Genomic DNA, 20,780 nt, shown 5'->3' on the forward strand with positions numbered 1-20,780 from the left:
CACACAGCGTGTGTGAACGTGAACCTCGTGTCCTCAGCTGCAGCACGGCGCTGTCCCAGGGCCCCGGCAGCTCCACAGGGAGGCATCCAGGCACCTCTGCAGGTGCTGCCTGTGGTGGATAACCCTGTGCAGGGATGTCCCTCAGCTCTGCCCTGCTCCAAGCCTGCCCACACAGAAAATAAACCTCGCTGGAATTGCCAGTTTACCTGGGAGTTGGTGACAGAGGAGAGAGACATTTCAGACTCATTTATTTGCCCCATTAACCATTTTAACGGCCTCTCTGCAATAACAATCATTCCCAGGGTTGGCAGAGCAGGTGTTCCAACAATCAGCGGGATTGAGAAGCCCTGGATGGCCATTATTATTAATGCCCCTAATAAAAACATGCCTGGGAGCCGCACATCCCGCGCTCCATTACACCCTCTGGTTTATGGGCCAGCAGCTCCCGCCCCAGGACAGCCCAGGGGAGGCCAGGAACAGCTCACCTGGCAGCGTGGCGAGCACCAAAGAAAGGCTGTCCAAAACCACAATCTTTCAACGTTTTATTGTGTCGTGAAAGACTGCACCTACAACCAGGTGCAGGGAGTATCAAACAGCGTGTTTTAGAACATCCGAACCCGGGCGCTGCTGAGGCCCAACGTGCTGATTCCCCGCCCAAACTGAAAAGCAGCAGTAACTCAGGCTTCTGTCTGCATTGAACAGCTGGTAAGAAACAAGGTAACCCAGGGTGCAGCTTCCCAAGAGACTGGCAAACAAAAAAGAACCAGGAGACGCATCTAGTGTGTGCTACAGGCTGGTGTGGCGGGAGGGGAAATCAGCTGGCAGCTTTATCACTTTCCCCGTTCTCAATCAGTTTCCTTTTCTTCTCATCCGTTTTCCTCTTGAAGATGTGGTCTCTGTAGAACTGGAGTTCTTTGATGCTTTCCCTGATGTCATCAAGTGCTCTGAAAGAGAATTAAGGAGGGTTTCAAAGCGCCTGGGTACATCTTCAGCTATGCCCAGATCCTAATGCCTCTGAAAACTTCCAGGCTGCAGGAAACCAAACCAATGCACGTGGAAGGTGCATCTGTCAGAAATGAAAATAACCCTCATTGTCTCAATAGCAATAGAAGTCCAGTGGTGCCAATGTGCCAGAGAGGAACACACGGCTGATTTAGTTTCTGTCACCCTGGACACAGCTGCTGGAAACCAAAGGATCTGCAGCATCAGCTGTGAAAAACAACTCAATCCCAGAGAAGAGACGAGGGCTCCAGAGAGCTGCCCAGCTCCAGCCAGGGCATACCCAGGGCTCAGCTCAATGCAGCAGCACATCAGCCACGACTTCAGCCAGGACCTCTGCGACAGCCAGCCCTCCTCCTCCTCTGTGTGTACCAGAGCCTCCCTCCTGCCCAGCACAGACATCAGAGCAGAGCCACGGAGGTTCCCTGGCTCCTTCCCACTACTTCTCTGCCACATTCCAAGCTCAGGAAATAGGCAGGAACAGGACTCTCGCCCCCCCATTCACAGTTCTCCTATTTTTGTGTTTCTGTGACCACCTCTGCCCAAAAAAGGGGCAGATAACCCCCATTAAGTGGCTGTTTGCATGGTCAACAAACATGCACTTTGAAGAGCAGAGTAAATCAGAAGGGCTGAGGAAACTTCTGGTCCTCAGGATTTTAATAATCCCTTTCCCTACACTATCTTGGCTTTGGACAGGGAGTACAAACATCTGACAGGGTGCAGAAGCACAGTCTCCACCTGCACCAGACACTGGATGCTGGAATTCAAAGGAGCCCCATATCCTGCTCAGGAAGAGCAGAGTTCTCTGCAGGACAAGCCCTGCTCTGCCAGAGACAGAGGCACAAAGCTCACCTGTGAGAAGCCGCTTTCTTTGGTGCAAACTCGTATTCCTCTGGATACCAGCGCCTGTAAGCAGAAAAATTGCCACTTGGAAAAAAAAAAGGATTCAAAACCGTATCTGGTGGCTGCTGTGGGTTTGTTACATTTGGTGAAGGAACCTTGGTTTCACCAACACCCAGAGAAGCCACAGCCCTGCAGAGTCCCCCTGCTGTGATCTGCAGAACCCCAGCAGCACGAATGATCATCCCAGGGGACCTTTCAAACCACCTAACGGGGGGAACATTTACCTGCAAAGTTCCTTGACAGTGCTCACATCAATGATCCTGTAATGAAGGTGCCTCATGAACTGCGGCATGTATTTGTCAAGGAACTTCTTATCTGCATGAACAGAGTTACCTACAAAGACACAAACAAGATGTTTCTTCAAAGACGTTGCAGAGCAACATGGAAACGAGCAGCAGGTGGAGCGAGCTGGGAGAGATCACAGGGGAAGAAAAGCCATTCACAAGCAGCTCATTTATCCCATTTTCTAGCAAATATGATTGTAAAGGTTTTTCAGATTTTCATTGCAGCATCACACAGGCTTTAATATTAATACCTCTAGTAATTCCTCAGTTACTACTCCCTCAATTTGTGTCACACAGATAAATATCAAAGAATTAGTCCAACATTGGGTTTTTCGCCAAGTGAAAGTGGCCATTAGTATTAACCTCATTCAGCACCTGTCCCAGGATCATATGTGAAATTCTGAAAGCAGTTCTGGGTAACAGGACACCTGGAAGATCCTTACTCGGCCTTTGGTTGGATACCCAAAAGGAGTATCCAAAAAGGGAGGAGAAGACACAGCACAGAGCAGGAAGACATTCCTGCCACACGTGCCAGTGGGAGCCCAGATCCCGCTGGGAGTGCAGGACAGACGATGTTGTAGTTAAGAAAGATGCTTCACCTGCGAGAGGACAGAGCCCCGGGGGTGTCTGCTGCCGCACGAAGGACAGGAACTCGTACTCTGCCTGCTGCAGTGAGATTTTACTCTCCTTCACAGCCTTAGTAAGGCCAGACTGCAAAAAAAGAGCCAAGTCATAAATCAAGAACACGCTGTCACAGACACTACCAGGAATGCTCCAGTTCTCAAGTAAATGTTTAACTCTGCAGTGAAAGGTCAACCCTTCAAGTGCTGTTTGCTCCCCAGGTACCTCCTGAACTCTGTATCTCAGTTCTCTGGGACACCCCCAGCCTTTACTCTCCCCAGGGACCTCCTGCTTGGGAAGGAAAACCAAGGCAGGTAAATAGTCCTGACAGCACTGACCTTCCTGTGGGCTTCAGGGCTTCTTCTTTCCCTTTTTTTGATTTCTTTGCTCAGAGTTCTTTTCAGTTACCAAGACATGAGGCGTTGTTTACCCACCTGCAAATGCTTCAGCCAGGAGAACGCTACATCCCTTTATATCCCTGTTTCAGGAGAGGCACTCACCTCCCCAGCAGGGAGCAGCAGGTACCAGTGAACACAAATAAACAGGATCCTGCCTTCAGGGTTTATCAAGATTCCTATAAATCAAGAAAGTTCCTCCCTTATTTTTTTTTTTTTCAATAGCTAAATGTCAAATCCTCTCCAAGTGTTCTCAGTGATTTATTTCCATCTGGCTACGCTATATATTTCCACGACTGTGCAGCAAAAATCTACTTGACAGATCCAAGTGGTGGTTAAAAAATTCATTATGTGGCAGCATTTTCATCTATATTCTAATTGCTTCTCTTCTCTTAGTCAATTAAAAATAAGTAGCTCCTCAGGAGCAGCAAGGACGCATGCTACCATCTCCAATTCACTCCCGAGCTGAAGCCGAGCTGGAATCCTCGACTGGAGCAGGGAAAAGCACCCATCACAGTAAATTAATATTCATTTTCCAAACTCTTGCTAATTCTTCCCAGGGAGAGCAAGATGCCGAAGGGGGAGGAGGGGGGGGGGGTTATGGATGTCTTAAAACTTCAGCCCTTAATTGAAAACTAACTTGAATTTCAATTCATCATCAGGGACTGGAAAATTCATTTGCTCTCTTGCTGCTGGCAAGGGGGAACCTTTGTTTGGTGGCCCAAAGAACTAAGAATAATCTCTTGCTGCAAAAGTGAAGCTTTCAGTGAAAAAATCCACAAGGCTCACAGCACTGAGGGGACAGGCAAAAACCCAGAGTTTACAGGATGTTTAATCCCACATGCAGAAGAAATGCAGAAGAAATCTGCATTTGACTGGCTCTGAACTACCGTACACTGATCCTGCACCTCTTCTTACTCTGGCATTCAAGCTTCACCTTCCCCTTCCCCACTGGAATAATTTTGAATTATTTAATGCAAGACTTCATCAGAGGAGCCCACCCAACCCAGCCTGCACCAGGGCTCCCACAGAGGCAGGAGGTGGCCAGCAGCTCTGTGAGAGGACAAGGAGCCAAACCCCAGTTCTCAACCTCACACTGGGAGAAAGGAGGCTGAGCCCCTGCCTTGGCAGATGCGAGCCAGTGGTGCATCCCTGAGCGACAGATCCCGTTCTGGCCCCCCTGCCTGCTCCAGCCCTCCCAGGGGAGCCTCACTGCTCTTGTGCTGTGCTGATGCTTCCCACTCCCAAACCGGGAAGCAGCTTCCAGCACTATTCCAACTTATCAGAAAGCAGGCTGCGAGGCACAGGCGGCCGAAGGCTAAAGATCCCCGAGTGCAGTCTGAACTGTGCTGCAGATGACTCGGAGACCTTGGGCAAAACATTCCACATAGGCTCCTCAATACAAAATAAGCCTGATACTGTCTCCTGTCTTTCAAGCCCTCTGTGTGGCTGCAAAGCGCTCAGCACAGGAGTTGTCTCTGCTCGGGCGGCCGTGCTGCAGCGGATCACTCGGAATTACGCGTCATTCCCATGGCACAGGGCACAGAACGGCTCTACCTTCCCGTGATGCTCCTTGCACCACTCGGACATGCTCTCCAGCAGCTCGTCGGGCTGGTTTATAATCAGGTTCGGGCCCTGTCAGGGACAGGAAAACATACAAGGTAATGGAAAAAAAAGTTTAGAAGCATGTAAAAGTTTAGTGGCAAGCACAAGCAGAGCAGGGAGCGGGAGCGGTTTCAGCCCGGGGACACCGAGCGCAGCGTGACGCAGGTGCCGCGCTCCCGGCGGGCCGGGGCCGGGGCCGGGGCCGGGGACCGCCCGCCGTCACTTTGTTCCAGCATCCCCTGGAAGCGGCGTGGTGTGGGGGCTGCCGCGGGGTCCCGCCCGGCGCGCTCACCTCGGCCAGCACGTTGAGGTCGCAGTCGGTGATGAGACACGCCAACTCAAGGATCTGGTCCTTCTCCACGTCCAGGCCCGTCATCTGCCAGGGGCGAGCGGCAGCGTCAGCGCGCCCGGGGACCCGCGCCCCCCGTCCCGTCCGCTCTTTCCCCGCGCCCCCCGCCGCCCCGCGCCGCCGCCCCGCACCTCCAGGTCCACCCAGACCATGCGCTGTCCCATGTCGCCGCCGGCCATGGCCGCCGCCCTCCGCCGGCCCCGCCACAACCGCCCGGCGCAGATCCGCAGGCGGCCCAGGCCGGCGCGGCCGCCGCCCAGCATCGCCGCCGCACTACAGCTCCCGGCGGCCCCCGCGGCCCCGCCCGCGCTCTGTGGGTGTGGATGTGCCGCGAGGGCTGCTGGGAGATCTAGTCCGAGGCGGTCCGGAGCGCTCCTCCCGACACCGGTCCCATGGAGCAGCTCCGCTGCCCCCGACTCAAAGGTGGAGGTTCACCCAGGGGCTTTCCCCAGGGAGATTTTTAATGTTCTCCAAGACAACATTGTAATATTTTAAATGGACAATGGGTTCAAATTGAAAGCGAGTAGGTTTGGATTACATACTAGGAAAGGATTCTTTACTGTGAGGGTGCTTAGGCACTGTAACAGGTTACCCATGGAAATTGTGGATACTCCATCACTGGCAGTGTTCAAGACCAGGTTGGATGGGGTTCTGAGCAGCCTGGTCTAGTGGAAGGTATCCCTTCCTCTGGCAGGGGTTTGGAGTGAGGTGGTCCTTCACGTACCTATCAACCCAGACCACTGTGTGATTCTACAACTGTATAAAACACTACATGAGGGATGTTGCAGTTGCCAGGCAGCATCTGTCCCACCTCAACTGTGCTTAAAACACCAGATCCTTCCACCTGACACAGATGTTCCTTTCTCCTAAAAAAATACTAACAGCATTTCTCTGTGACACAAGGACAGAGGGGTGGCTTCTCCAAAACTTCACCACGGATTTTCACCCCGTGAAAAGCCCTGAAGTGTGAGTTAACACATTTAATACTGAGACCAGAGTTTGGCAGGACTGCCCTGCTGGTATTTTTACAAACACTAAAAGGTGACTTCACTGGGGGATTTTTTGGGGAGGGGGGGTTTATACATGTACTCAGTGAGAAACAGGTCACATTTGCTTTGCCCTCGAGTCCATCAATGCCGCGCCGAGTGCCACTTGGCCTCTCTGTAGCTCTCCCTGCGGTACTCGTAGCTCCAGCTGTCCCGGTGCCTGTCGTAGTGCTCCTCGCGGCCGCCCCGGTAGTGGTGCTCGGCCTCGTGGCCCCTCTCGTCGAAGCCGTACTCATCGCGCTTGCCCCGGCCGTAGTCGGAGCCGCACTCCCCGAAGCACTCGCGGCCGAAGTGGCGGCTGTCCGAGAAGTAGGGGTGGGTGCCCAGCCGGCCCTTGCGCGGTGCCGGCCCCTCGGGGCGCCGCGGCCCCGGGGAGCCCGGCAGGGCGTGGGCGGAGTGGGAGTAGCCAGGAGGGGCAAAACCGGGCTGCTCGTATTTCCCCCCGAACTGGGGCTGCTGCCGAGCCGCACTGTTCATCTGGAAGGGAAAGAGGGAAAGGGATGCTCGGTTTGGTACACTGCCTGCCCGGTGCAGTGCTTGAACCAAACCCTGGGCTGCACTCTAACTCACGCTGCAAATACCAGAACAGAACAGAACCGTTACCCACAGCTGGACTCCCACAGCCCTCCCAGCTGGCCCCCTCTCTACCAGCAGCTTCAAATCTTCTGGAATTGTCATTTCAGCACTCCAAAAGCATATTCCCACAACCTGTGCCTGTGAGTGTGAGCACGTACCACCGCTTGTCTCTGCAGGCTCGACGAGAACCCTGGTGAGGCCATGCTATCTGGAACCCTGTCATACCTGCAGGGAAAACAGATCAGGAGTTTCAGCCTTAAACACACAACTGCTGCAGACCAAGGGGCATCTGCATCCCACTGGTGTTCCCTCCACAGGAAAGAAACGCTAAATTGCACTTGGAAGTAGCCAGGAACATGGTGATCATGCAATGTCTGTCTCCATTCCACACTCCTGTGCTGGTGACACTCATACCTGCTGCTGTTGGATGCTGGATGAGGCATTCCAGGAGGGTTGGTGCCAGCAGCTCCGAGCTGGGAACAGGATGGATTGATATCCTGGGCAGCATGACTGCTCCCTGGGGAAAGACAAATATTTCAGAATATCCACAAGTACCAGTTAAGAAACTTGGTTGTGAAGTGAACTTGCAGAACATCAACATGTTTTGAATTTGCTTTCAAGTTTCCACATATTTAATTGGCTCTGAAATTTTGTCAGTGATCTGTAAAAGCACATGGTCCAGTTACCAAAATAAGGCACTGCAACTGTCTTAATTCCCACCAGGAAGAGCAGAGATATTGTAGCCAATGTGTTTCATTTAACAACTATCAGATGAGGTTTTTAATGCTTGTGTGATAATTTAGAACAGATCTTAGAGGTGCTGCAGGAATAGCCAATAAAAACCCAAAGAGAAAGCTCAGCCGAGGGCTTGCACCGGCCATGAGGGACGGGAGGTCCCCGGTGGAAGCTCCGGGACAGGAGGGTGTGAGGGGAGCAGAGCTGGCAGATGAGGGACCCCGTGGTGAGAGGCTCCTGCAATTTACCCGGTTAGGTGTGATCCTGCTACAGGCTCGGGCAGCTGGCAGCGGTTCCCTTTCCCTCTAGAAAAGTGGTTAAAGTCCCTCCGGTACCTGATCGGAACTGGATGCGCATGGGCCGCCCGTACAGCTTGATCCCGTTGAGCAGCCGCAGCCCGTACGGCACCGACTCCTCGTGCTTGAAATTCACGAAGGCGAACTGCTTGGGCCGTCCATCCCGGTCCTTCGGGATCTTCACGGTGATCACGGGGCCCGCCTGCCATCGGGAGCGAAAGCGTTAAGCAAACACCGGGAGGGAGCGGCCGCCGCCGAGCACGTGCGCCCCGCCGAACCCTGTCCCGCGGCGGCCGCCGTAGCCCTGCCGGCCATGGCGGCCGCGGCCCCCCCGCCGCGCCCCACCCCGGTACAGACAGCGCGGGCGCCGGGCGGTACCTGGTGGAAGAGCTCGAAGATGAGCTCCTCGGTGACCTTGGGGTCCAGGTTCCCCACGAACAGCGTCCGGTTCGCCTCGGCAGCCGCTGCCCCCATCGCCGCGCCGAGACCTGAGCGCGCGCGCTCCCAGCGGCTGCGGCCCCGCCCCGCGCGCGCCACTTGGCGTGACGTCACCGGGGCGGAGCGTGCTGGGCCCGCCCCTTCCGGCGGGGAGGGGGTAATGGGAACGGGACAATGGGAACGGGACAATGGGAACGGGACAATGGGAACGGGACAGTGGGAACGGGAACGGGACAATGGGAACGGGACAATGGGAACGGGACAATGGGAACGGGACAGTGGGAACGGGACAATGGGAACGGGACAATGGGAACGGGACAGTGGGAACGGGACAGTGGGAACGGGATAAGGGGAACGGGACAATGGGAACGGGACAATGGGAGCGGGACAATGGGAAGGGGACAATGGGAAGGGGACAATGGGAACGGGACAGTGGGAACGGGAACGGGACAATGGGAACGGGACAATGGGAACGGGACAGTGGGAACGGGACAATGGGAACGGGACAATGGGAACGGGACAATGGGAACGGGACAATGGGAACGGGACAGTGGGAACGGGAACGGGACAGTGGGAACGGGACAATGGGAACGGGACAATGGGAACGGGGCAATGGGAACGGGACAATGGGAACGGGAACGGGACAATGGGAACGGGACAGTGGGAACGGGAACGGGACAATGGGAACGGGACAGTGGGAACGGGACAATGGGAACGGGGCAATGGGAACGGGAACAGGCCAATGGGAAGGGGACAGTGGGAATGGGGTAATGGGTATGGGACAATGGGAACGGGACCAGGAATGGAACGTGGACAGGACCGGGGCCTCGGCGGCAGCTGCGGCCACAGAGTCCGGTCGGGATGGGCCCGCGTCTCTCCCGGGGCACACGGGACCTGCGGAGCCCCCGCTGCGACCCCGCGGGAATTCACTGATTACTGTAATTAACCAATAAAGCCTGTTTGCCATAAGCGAGTCGTGGATGCGTCACACACAGCAGCCCCTCTGTCGCGACAGTGCCGCCCTGTCACGAGCCTGCGCCCGGGTCCTGCCGCTCGGCCACCGGTGCCGGGGTTTCTCCGTTTCCCGTTATTCCCGCGCTGCTGTGGAACTGACGGGAAGCTGAGGGGGTTTGAGCCAGCCGGTTAAAACCCGGGATGCAGGTTAAAGCCCCCAGATGGGTTATGTGGGAGCAGGGAGGGCTCTGCATTCCGGGGGGCTGCGGTGGAACACGGGGAGTCCTCTCCAGGGGCCCCAAGCCCGGCTGCTCCTGTGGCTGCATCCCGCCGGAGTGGATGGGCTGTGCCCGAGCAGCCTTCCCGGGGCGTTCACTTCTCCAAGGACTTTGGAAAGCATCCTTGGCTCTCCCCAGCCACTGCAATCCCCTGGGTATCCCAGAAGATGCTGGATGTAAAACGGGTGTTCTCCATCTGGAAAAATTTTGAAAGGGGCAGTTGAACCCTCATTTTTCATTAGATCCCCACGCGTTGCAGCAGATCCGATTTCCTTGTTAATTGGGTGCTGTTCATTTTCTCCACTTCATTACTTGCCGCCGCACCTAGAATTTATATCCATTTGGTTTAATCGCGTTCGCCTGGTTAAATTCCAAACAGTCACTCGTTCAGAAAGGGAATTACTACTTTACTTTGCCAGGACTTCCACTTTGCCTTAATTTCCCTGGAGCCTCGTTTACTTATCTCTGCCTGTTTTCCCTCCCTGGGTCCCCTCGGGCCTGGCTGGGAGCGTGTGGCACCCGTGCCATCGTGGCTCGTTCCACGTGCGAGTGCCACAGCCCTGGCCAGAGGCCATGCCAGGAGCTGGTGGGCTCAGGCATTGCCTGGCACAGCCTCACCCAGCCCGGGCTTGAAAAATACACAGTGAGAGAACAGGAACCACTTCAGGTGCTTCAGAGATGCTCTTGGAGTTCTGGAGCTCCTGGGGCAGAGGCACTGTCCCCACGCCCCCCGACCCCAGCTGGGCTTGATGACGGTCCCAGAAACTGTGGCACAGCTCCAGCTGCAATTCCCTGTCCGTGCAGGCAGAGTTGGAGTGTCCCTGACACAGCAGGTGTGTGTCTGTGTCTCACCGCTCGCTCCGTGTTGGGGAGTCCGCGAAACACCAAGCGCCTCCGGACTGCTCACCTAAAGAGAAAATTTCACGCAGGATCCTCAAGTTCTGCACCATAAACGCACTTTCCCCTTCCTGGCTGCTGCTCGTGCTGTAAAATTCTTTCCAATACTCCTGAGGGTCAAAATTCTGCTGGTAAAACTCTTCCTCCGCGCGGATCGCTGGCGTTTCCATCCTGCCGAGAGCCAGCTCCGCTGCTCTGCCCTTCTGTGCCGTGTAGCCAGCCGGACTGATGGCAGCAGGACTGCAGCGTGCTCTCCAAGCCCTGCTTTTTCCATAATAACTCGCTTCTGCAGCCCCCGCAGCCCTCGCCCTCCGCCCTGAGCAGCACAGAGGGGACCCGGCGGTGGCAGCTCCTGCGCCATCGCCACAAAGAGGCAGCAGAGCCCTGCGCTTCTGGCTCTGGCAGGTCCCCACAGCAGCTCGTCCTCCTCCCACTCGCCCAGCTGGAGCCGAAATGATCAAACAGTTTTAGGCTCATTACCGACTCCAAATCTATATCATTTGCCTTTGCTTTTTTAAAGATCCATCGTTAGAAGTGACAGCAGAGGAGCTGCCGCATCATCGTCAAACTAGTAAGTGCGAGTGTAGATCCAAGGTGCATTTGCTTTACAAACCCCCTCACTGAGCCAGACCTGCCACTGCCAAACCCTCTGCTGAGCATGTGAGGCGTAAAGAGGACGTCAGCTAGAAAGATGAACATGGTAAAGAGGTTTACTTCTGTCAGAAAAACCAACAATCGGTGCTCCCTGCTACTGCAGCGCTGGCACACGAGGCCCTGCACGAGCCTTGCTGACCAGGAAAGCTGACCCAGGGGCGTTCACCAGTTCAGTGCTTAGCTTTCAGTCCTTCAAGCCTGATTTTGTTCACTGAATTACATGATCTGGGGATAAAAGTACAAACTGTCAGCACCCAGAGGCCCCTGAGCGGGAGTGGCAGAGCATCTTGGAGCTGACAAAACTTACTGCCCTCATTGCCAGCCTGGCACTGCCTGGTTCTGGGAATCATGGAATCTGAGAATGCCCTGGGATTGGCCTACCACGGGCAGGGACACCTTCCACCAGACCAGGCTCCAAGCTCCATCCAACCTGGCCTTGGACACTTCCACTGATGGGGCCTCCCCACCCTCACAGGGAAAGGTTTCTTCCTAAAACCTGGTCTAAACCTACTCTGTCAGTATGAAGCCTTTCTCCCTTGTCCTGTCACTCCAGGCTGTAAACAGTAAAAACTCTAATAGGCTCCCTTCAGGCCATGATTAGGTCAGCCCAAAGAGCGAGCCTCCGAGCCCATGGCAGCCCCCAGAATGGCTCTGACGCTGCAGCTTCCCAGCTCCACGAGAGCTTGGCTCCAGACGTCTGATTTCCATTTCCCCATTCTCTTATTTCAATCAAAGTGTGTGATTAGGGCTGTGCGAGCTCCATTGTCATCTCCACCTAAGTGCTGCTCTGATGGGTGGAAACAGCATCTCAGTGTTTACAGTGAAGAATGCATGGCTCTGCTTTCCTGGACAGTGCACAAAATCTGCCACTGCAGGGAGGGAAAAATCACACGAGAAACAAGCAGGAGCTGCAGGAGGCTGGCAAGGGAGGAGGGGAGCTCTCCCAGCCTATGGGGAGCACCTTGTCCTCGTCCCCTTACCTGTGCAGCAGCTGGCAGATTATAAAGGGCAGAGGGAGCTGGACAGGAGCCATTTTGGTATTTGCAGCACCTCGAGGTGTTGCTGGGTTAGGCTCTACATGAGCACGGCTCCTGCTGGTGTCCCAGAGGAGGTTTGGAAGCAGCCAGTTCATGCAGTGGAACACTGGCCTGGGTGTCCTTTGAGGGTACTACTGGGCGCTGGTGCTTTTGTGGGGCTTGGTTGAAGGTGGCTGGTTCTTTCAGTTGTTGTAGAAAACATTTGGAGTTTTCCCCTGCATTTCTGTGGTCAGAAATATTGTGCTTCAAGGTCCCTGTCAGTCAGAGGGATCCACCACTGCTGTGCCCTTCCCTCTGCCCCTTTCCTCCCAGGGACAGACGTTTGGCCGAGTCTCTGTTGCATGGGCATCAGTGGGATCTTACTTAAATGAGAGGTAATTAACAACTGGCCGTGCTGCTGGGCCCCTGCCCCGGGTCTCGCTGCCCACAGAGGGGAGCGGGAGCAGCCTAGTGCCAGGAACAAAAGGCATCTCTTCTCCTTGTGGTGTAGAGGATCCCAAACAAAAGGTTCCCAGTTCCCTGCACTCCTCTCCCTGCTTCTCACTCCCCTTTCTATGCTCCCACTCTTCAACAGGGATTTAAGCTGTTCTTTTCTCTGGGTTGCAACAAGAAAGTAGCAATTAACTGTTATAAGGCTGTTTTATAGTCCTGTGCAAACCCTTTCCATCCACTCTGCTTTAAATGGGTACATCTTTTATTCCCAGTTTTCGGGAGTGTAAAACTTTACAGCGCTTGCTGCAAACCTTCATACTTTGCTTTGCAGTTTATTGCTCCCTCTGCGGATATATCTCACTCATAAATATGGCTTCCAGCTCCCAGAACTTGACTAGGAGCTGCAATGCCTCAGAGTGGTGCCATTAATGGGACTTTGCCTACATATCGCAGTGTGATTCATCCCAAACCTCTGTCTCTGCCCGAAGGTGCAGAGCTCTGTAGCTCAGCTCTGGCAGCAGCAGGTCTCTCAGCCAGAGCATTCCAGCGCCAGCTGCACATCCCTGTGGCTCTGAAGGTGTGAAGGTGGCTGTGGAGAGCTCAGTGTGAGCTGGGGTGGCTTTGGGCACTGCCATTGTGCAGCCTTGGAGCAAAGGCTGTCTCAGGTGGAGAGTTTCCTCTCCTATGGATTGTTTGCAGATTATTTGTAAAACTTTATTTTCCTATGATTAGCGTGGAGTCTCCGCTCTCCCCATACTAAGAGGGACAAATAAAAAGGTTCCAATGGTGAGGTTCCTGTGGGTTTAGGAATGACATGGGTGTGTTGTTTCTGACCACCCTGTAGTAGTTTTTATTTCCATGGGATCACTGAGGAGCTCTTTTACCCTACTGCCCAATTTTTGGAACACTTTGGAAATGTGCTGTGCTTGACACAGACTCAGGTATCCATGAACAGGACCAGCCAGTTTTGCACCAAGTGCCAGTGCCTTTGTTCTTCAGCAGCCAAGCCAAAGCTGGAGGCAGAGCGGGTTCTGCTGGTCCTGCCTGGGCTCTGGGAAGGGGACAGGACACTTGGCACCCCTGCACTGGTGGTGGGCCTAAGGGGAGGAGTGGGGGTTCCTGCTGCCGACCCCAAGCAGCTGCTGTTATTCTGGGACCATCATGACACAAAGGATTTGGAAAGGTGTGGGATATTAAGTGCAGCTTTCAGACCCCTGCATCCTACATGGTAATTTCCTTGCATTACAGCGATGGCAGCTTTAAAACCACCCTCCTCCCGTCCCCTTTTAACAAAACAGAAAAGCATTTAGGGCCGATTTGTTTGGAGTCCAGAATGGCAGCGATTACAGCATCGCCGTATTTGGGGTAGAGTGGTACTGGTGTAAGAATGACTTCTGTTTGACAGGGTGACTCAGGGTGGGAGCTGCTGTTTATCCCACCCAGCGTGTGCCCTGCCCCGTTACCAAAGCCGGGGTGCTTTGTCTCATCCCTTTGAGCATCCCACCACTGCATTAAAGCTGCATTTCCAGGGAGAAATAAGATCTATTTAAAAAGCCTTGGCTGCCTGTGTCACCCCGCAGGCGGGCCGGGCGCTGTCCTCACCCCCGGCTGCAGGAGGGAGGTGAGCAGGGCGGGCACTGCCTGGCAGCGCTGCGTTAGAGGATGCTTTATGGGGCCATTTCCCGGTACCTGCCCATGAGGCTCCAAATGTCAGAGCCGAGAGAGGGAACAGGTGGGTTCTGTGCGTCTCTGGGGCCCCACTAATTCACAGGCGATAAATTAATGACAGGAACAGGGACAAAGTCTTATTCTGGGTGCAGGTGACTGAGCAATTCCCTTCTGGCAGGCGCAGGGAGGGAAACCTGCCGCTGTCAGGCTGCCTTTGATTGTGTTGTCTGAGCCAGCCTTAAAGGCAGCCCCCGCTCGAGAGCGGCTTTGCTCCTGTTCAGGGCTCTGGAAGCAGTGGCAAGTCTCGCTTAAAATAATGAGCACCTCTGCTAATTACCTGAGGCTACCTCTTTGAACCGCAGCCTATCGCTTACCTCATCCCCATAAAGGAGCCGAAGGTTTCCTTCAATCCCAGAGACGTTCAGAGCTAATGCCATCAGCCCCGTGAGGAAAGGGTGCAGTGATTGCACCCTCGCGGACCTGCTGCTGGTGCCAGGCGTGCTGGCAGGAAGGGGGATGTTCCTTGGCTCCCTCCCGGTGTTCACTTTTGTCCCACCTGCCTCCAGGGAGGAGAGCTGGCACTGTGCAGGAGGGAAAGTGGGGATGCTTTCGTGGGGAGCAGGGCCAAAAATAGTGGGGGAGAAAAGTACAGGACTGGTTCCATTTTAAACAAGCTGTACAATAAGCTGTCGTCCACGGACCCTGTATCAGCACGGTTTCGGTTTTGTCTGTGCCATCTTTATAGAATTCCCGAGGGATTGTGAGCTGGGAGCCGTGAGCCGGGCCGGAGGGCAGCAGGGCTGCTGGAGCTGTGCCGGGCTCTCTCTGGCCTCTAGGAAGCACTCTGACCTCAGGGAAATGCTGAGATCGCTCCGAGCAGGGCTGCGAGGGTGCGCAGCATCCTTAGGCTTGGCAAAGACCTTTTTTTGGAGAGCCTTGGCTTGGGAGTGGGCGAGAAGTGAGGTCCAGGGATCCCAGCAAGGCAGAGCTTGAGACTCGGCAGCTGCCTGTCAGCTCAAGGGAAAAGGTTCTGGGAAATGCCCCGTGGGGATTGCACCAGCCTGGTCCCGGAGCAGGGGTTCCCTCCGAAATGGGGGCGAGGTGAATGCCAGCCCTGGAGGATGTGGTTAGATGTAGGAGCTTGGTGCCTGGAGAGGTTGGATGGTTCAGGAGCCGCTCTGGGCTCGCCCTGCAGAAGTGCGGGAGAGACGAGGCTTCCCGGGAGCAGGCGGCTGCGCCCCGGCCCGACGAGCCCGTGCAGATGGCGAGGAGATAAACGACACCATCTCCGTACTGTAGTGGCTCGGCCGTAATTCCTGAAAGACATTTATTGGAGGCAGCTTCCCTTTTTCAGGGCTGTGACTCCTCGGGCAGGGGGAATTGCGATGGGGAAGGTGGAAAGAGCAACCCGGCTTTACTGATGAGACCGGTGCCCAAACCCCCATCCATTCCTCTCCTCCAATTTTCTCCTCTGACAATTTATAGGTTGGCTTGATGCTTGAATAGCTGAGTCTCTCTAGTAATATGTATTCTCTGTAAGTATTCCCCGCTGTGGCATATCCTAAGAGAACTCCATCAAATAATTATCTTCCCTTTTATTTATTCACAGTCTTTTCACTCGATCTGCATCACGATAAAATATTCCAATGGCTTCCTCTTAGCACCGAGCCTTCCCCAGATTGTAAAGTGTATTTATGTACAGTATTAAATCCGCCCTGCGCCGCTCTTTATCTCGCCGCTCTGCCCGTTCGATGCCGCGGTGCGCTGGCCCTGGCCACCCGTGCCCTGCCTCCTGTGTCCCCTGGCACGCACGGAGCCTGTGCCACCTGCCCCAAGCCCAGGCGGCCAAGGGCCCAGCTGCAGCTAGTGCTAAGGGATGGAGAGGGGCAGCCCCACCAGGGAACCCTCCTGTCCTCCCTCGCCGCTGCTTCCAGCCGGGATGTCGCTGCCTGGCAGAGCCGGGCTGCCCGCCGGCAGCGGGAGGACGTGACTGCAGGGCAGCCGAGCGCAATCAGAGCAGGGAAGAAACCAATAACCTCCTTTGCCCCCTCCGGAGGTGCTGGAGGAGCAGCGCTGCTCTTCTCCAAGCACTCCACGTCTCTCTGTGGGGCCGGTGGCCTCTGGGGAAGGATGAATCCCTGAAAAGGGGCTGCCAGCCAGGGGCAGCTTTTCCTGCAGAAAGAGGCTATTTCAGGGGATGATGTGCCGAGTCAGAGCAAAGGTTTTCAATGCTCATGAGCACTTGGAGCAGTCCTCAGAGAAGGTGCAGGCATGCTGCAGCACCGCTCTGACCTGTGGCAAGTGACATCTTTTCTCCATGGGATAGCAGGTCCATGTTTGCAACTGGGATTGCTGCAGGTTTTGAAAACAGCCCTTCCAACACCAGTATATCCTCCTTGCCTTTCTATGGGTTTCTGCGTGCTACACAGCAGCCTGACAGAATACTTGGTGTTGTGCATCCCTGATTGCTGCTTTAAAAGACTCCATGAAGGACCAGCGGCCTCTCCAGACCAGGATGCACAGGAGGCATCTTGACATATCTGCAGGTGCAGGTCATCCCAGGGTGCTCTGGACTGAAGGGGCTCTTGTGGTCACATTCAGTCTGTAGCAGTGCCAGGGATTCTGTTAGGCCAGAAAAGCTCTCCCACTCTGAAGGAGTAAAAGTGAATTTAACTGTGTTTTCAGGTTTGCTTACACTGCTCTGCCCACAGGAGCACTCCCTGGGAGGCATGAGGCAGCGGCAGCACCAGCACTTTCTGCTGTGTTGGGTCACCATGACACGGGAACAGCAGTTATTTGGTTGGTCACAGAGAAATGGCAGTGACCATTCACAATTGTGGCTTTTCCTCCCAGCTTAGCTGGTAGGCAGATGGGCCAGGGATGGGCTGTTTCCCAGAAGAGGGAGATGCCAGAAGAGAGGATCCATGGTGGTGAGGGTGATGACCATGATGCTCCAACTCACTTGGCTCTGGTACCTCTTCAGAGTGGCATCCTCTCCACTCCTGGAGAGCCAAGTTCCCCAGCAAGGGTTAACAGAGTGTATAAAATTGATTGCGATTTTAGTAATTCAGTATAATCACAGTCTACCAGCAGGTTGCTTTTCCAGCAGGAGGGTTTGGAATTATTTTCTGGAGTTTGCAATATAGAACTTAAATTAAGCCTCAGAAGTCAGAGGAGCTCTGCTGCATCTCTAATGTGGTGCTAAATTCTCAGCAGCACATTCCCTGTATTAAAGCCTTTGCTGGCAATTAGGTTCATTAACTATCACAATACCTTATTTATTACTCGGCATGCCATATGGTTTCCCAGCTAAAGAATGGCACCCATTCTAGCACAGACCATTTGGCATCATAAAGATGTTAACAAATAATGTTATGGCTCTCAAGGGCAAAAGGGCTCGCCGGGCTGCAGGTCTGCACGGCAGGAGAGAATATGAAAACATTTTTCTTCTATGGCAAAATAAAGAATTCCTCGAGACAGAAGTATTCAAAGACTATCCCGCTTGCATCACGCAAATGGGAGTTTTATACATGCCCATAATGGTTCTGTCAATATTTGCAGCAGGCAGCGTGCTCACTCATCTCCTCTCCTTCCCCTCGCTCCCTCTGAGCACGGACAGTGTCAGAGCACCGACAGGAAGGACCCACCTCCAACTAATTGTGCTGCATTTATGCCTCTTAACTTTTATTTCTTCTGATGGCACCAGCTCTTTGGTGTATGCAGCTCTTGGGGACAGGATTAATTGTCCAGCACCGTCCTTTACTACTGTCCAGAGCTCAGCACTGGGCACGGCACCGAGGCAGCCGGCGTGCCAGCGAGCGTGCAGCATCCATTGCTACCCTGCAGAGGAGAGGCTGTGTGTGCATCTGTGTTTGGAGGGGGAAAAGCTTCACCAGTAGAAACAGCTCATTGGGACCCCAGTGACAGGACATGAAGTTAGGCATTCTGACCCTGAAAAGGGGAAAATCCTAGCTGTAGTTAGTTTAGTGCCCCTGGGAGGAGATCAGGAGCTGTTACAGCCCAGGCTGTGAGCGCTACGCTGGGTACGCCACACTCGGGTCCTATTTTCAGCAGGATTAGGATTACGGGAGCCAGGGACAGCATTTCAGGTCACAGGGACTCACACTCCTCTTGGGTACTGTGTGGCCAACAAGGAAAAGGCACTTCATTCCTGTTCTGAGTGCATTATCCTAGAATAAATGTGTCCAAAGGGTGATTTTGGCAAAGAGCAATTTAAATCAGAGTAGTACTGAAAGCACAGATTAAACCAGACTTTGTGATCCTGTTACAGTATCCCTTGACAACCTCTGAATTTCCAGAAATGGGTCAGAAAGACAAGTTTGAGGCACAAGTAGCACTGCTGCCAAATTCCCTAGGCAATGCTCACTTGATGCCTAGGTGTGGTTGTTTCCCGGATCCTGCTCCTCGTTGATTCCTGGGACAGATTTCTGATTTGCAAGAAGACAATTCTTCTGGCATGTGAGCTGAGGAATGGCTCTGGGCTCCTGCACGTGGGCTCTGGTGATCAGGTAGCTGCAGTAGCACTGTGCCAGCTCCCTGATTTCCTGCCAACAGTCAGGTGGGTCAGGGCACCCCCAGGGCTTGGTGCCCTCCTGCCCAGAGTAGCCGGTGGTGAGGCTGTAGCAGCTCTTGGATAACTGCCGTGGTGATGATCACTTCAAAATGCTTTAGTGTACAGAACAACTGCTCTTTCTTTGGGCAGTGGTGTCAGCTAGGTGTTTGGCTGGCACCAGGCTCAGCCTGTGTGCAGCAGCTTCACCGTACCCTGGTCTGTCAGAGCTGCCTGTGTCCTGCTGGAGCTGCTCTTCCCAGGGAGGGATGTGACAAAGAGCTGTATTGCTGCAAAACTCACAGACTTTAATGCCAGCAGGGATTATTTCTCATCACCTCAGCTGAACTCAAGCAATGTGGGTGAAGTATTCTACCTGCCTGTTCACACAGCACTGCTTCCCAGTGGGATTACAGCCATTTCTTTGGGAGCCCCTCTGTTTTGTTTTTCATGGCAGTGGATGGCACGCAGTATTGTAACATAGAGCCTGGTCCTGACAACAGCAATGCTCCATGGGAGGATGAGTGTGGACAAAGATGAAGCTCTGCCCCCCAGACAGTCACTGTAACATCCCCTTTCTGCTGCCCTCGGTGCCTCTCTCCAGATTCTGCCAGCTCCTCTACCACCAGTACCTTTGAGTTTTCACTATGCCATGTCCTCCTTCCAGCTAATTATCTTTCTCATTAGAGTTGCAGTTTGGTTTTTCTCCCCTTCGAGTGCCTTGAATAGACATTCCAAAATGTGCCCCCTCAAAAGCCTCTGGGCTGGAATATCTCACCCCACCTCCCCAAGCAGTTTTGCTCCTTGCCTGCCCTGTCGGTGCCTTTGCACAGCTGCCAGGACCCTCAGCCATCTGGTGATGCCATAGCCAGTTTTGTAGGCAGCATGGTGATGCCAGTGCTCCAACACTGAACCTTTCATGGGGATTCTTTGTGAATGGAGAATTGTTTTCCAAATGGCAGAGAGAAATGGAGTTCTGGCCCATTTGTGATGGAATTGGCATTTCCCAACCACGGGATGCAGCACCTGAGGCAGCAGAAGCCGTGGAGGGAGAGGCACACCAGTGAGAGGGAATGGACTGGGTTCCAAAGGGAATTAATACCTGGAGAGGAGCTGGGGGTGGTGCAAGCAGCTGCACCCCTGGTGACAGCCATGTCCCACACTCTGCTGCCTCCCCCTGTTTGCATCCCTGGCTGCTGGCAGGGACATGTGGAGCCTCTGGCCCTGGGCAGATAGGTCTTATCCAGGAATGACTTTGCAGGAGTGTTTACTTTCATTCCTGGGAGGCTGATCGAGCTGTTCCAGCTAGGAATGTGCCCTGGCTGAAGGGGGACCCTGCCAAGCTCCCTCCAGCATGAACATTGCACGGTCCAAGGGCACTGGAGCCCCTGCTGGACTTGCCCCCACACTCCCAGGGCCGGAATGTGACGCTTGTGTCCATGGGACTTGTGGCATGGATGTGTGTGCTGTGACCAAGCTGGAATACACCAATTCCCCATGACCTTTGGGAAGGATTCATCAATATCCACCCTGAAAGGGCAGATTGTGAGCTGCCTTGCTGCACCAACGTTATCTGATTTGGTCACTGAGGAATCTGTGACCAGATAAGATACCAGGGCTTTATTGTATCTTCTGGCAATTATTAAGAAAATAAAATCAGTTAATATCTAACCTTGAACCTAGACCAAAACATTTAGCCTCACACTTTGTTCTGCCTCTCTTGTACATTCAGGAGTTGTACAGTTTAGAGGGCTGTTAGGAATGATGGAAGAGATGAACAGGAATTTAATCTGAGCCTAAAATACCATCATTATGCAGCTCGAGCATCTCAGAAATGAGGTCTGTGCCATGTGTGATGCAGCCACTCGATCTTTTTGTCCTGGTGCAAGAAAGGGAAGGAGGAGGAGCCCCTTTGGCAGAAGTTTCCCCAGCTGTGAAGGCATTTTGTGTGAATATTTAATGCAGAGATATGTTAAGAGCAGGGAAAGGAGCGGGGGGAAGTCTTCCATGAGTGTGGGCTTTTGTTTGCCCTGTCAGAAGCAG

The 20,780-nt window shown here is 54.0% G+C and overlaps 2 protein-coding genes across 2 annotated transcripts; both read right to left on the reverse strand.

Moving 5' to 3' along the window:
* Positions 1-525: 525 nt before the first annotated feature.
* Positions 526-5,419, reverse strand: REXO2 (RNA exonuclease 2). The gene is made up of 7 exons (XM_005531087.3): positions 5,288-5,419; positions 5,100-5,183; positions 4,760-4,837; positions 2,786-2,897; positions 2,127-2,235; positions 1,852-1,905; positions 526-944 (listed from the first exon to the last, which is right to left on the reverse strand). Exons 1-7 carry the CDS (start codon positions 5,417-5,419, stop codon positions 815-817), a joined length of 699 nt encoding a protein of 232 aa, XP_005531144.2. The 3' UTR covers positions 526-814.
* Positions 5,420-5,585: 166 nt separating this feature from the next.
* RBM7 (RNA binding motif protein 7) lies at positions 5,586-8,350 on the reverse strand. The gene is made up of 5 exons (XM_005531088.3): positions 8,188-8,350; positions 7,849-8,011; positions 7,193-7,295; positions 6,937-7,003; positions 5,586-6,679 (listed from the first exon to the last, which is right to left on the reverse strand). The coding sequence occupies exons 1-5, from the start codon at positions 8,281-8,283 to the stop codon at positions 6,287-6,289; spliced, it is 822 nt and encodes a 273-aa protein (XP_005531145.2). The 5' UTR covers positions 8,284-8,350; the 3' UTR covers positions 5,586-6,286.
* Positions 8,351-20,780: the final 12,430 nt, after the last annotated feature.

Source organism: Pseudopodoces humilis, chromosome 25, assembly GCF_049639895.1.
Source record: "Pseudopodoces humilis isolate 2021_Gansu_Grassland_sample_001 chromosome 25, ASM4963989v1, whole genome shotgun sequence".
In the NCBI taxonomy this organism is placed as follows: domain Eukaryota; kingdom Metazoa; phylum Chordata; class Aves; order Passeriformes; family Paridae; genus Pseudopodoces; species Pseudopodoces humilis.

Bases quoted from the DNA above. Each gene is read 5' to 3' on its own strand.
- RBM7 (XM_005531088.3), bottom strand. From the start codon at position 8,283: ATGGGGGCAGCGGCTGCCGAGGCGAACCGGACGCTGTTCGTGGGGAAC. The intron at 8,012-8,187 runs GTACCGCCCGGC...TCCCGATGGCAG, and splicing joins TCTTCGAGCTCTTCCACCAG to GCGGGCCCCGTGATCACCGT. The intron at 7,004-7,192 runs GTATGAGTGTCA...TTTTCCCTGCAG, and splicing joins CCAGCATCCAACAGCAGCAG to GTATGACAGGGTTCCAGATA.
- REXO2 (XM_005531087.3), bottom strand. From the start codon at position 5,419: ATGCTGGGCGGCGGCCGCGCCGGCCTGGGCCGCCTGCGGATCTGCGCC. The intron at 5,184-5,287 runs GTGCGGGGCGGC...CGCCCCTGGCAG, and splicing joins TGGTCTGGGTGGACCTGGAG to ATGACGGGCCTGGACGTGGA. The intron at 945-1,851 runs GTGAGCTTTGTG...ATTCTCTTTCAG, and splicing joins AAGAAAGCGGCTTCTCACAG to AGCACTTGATGACATCAGGG.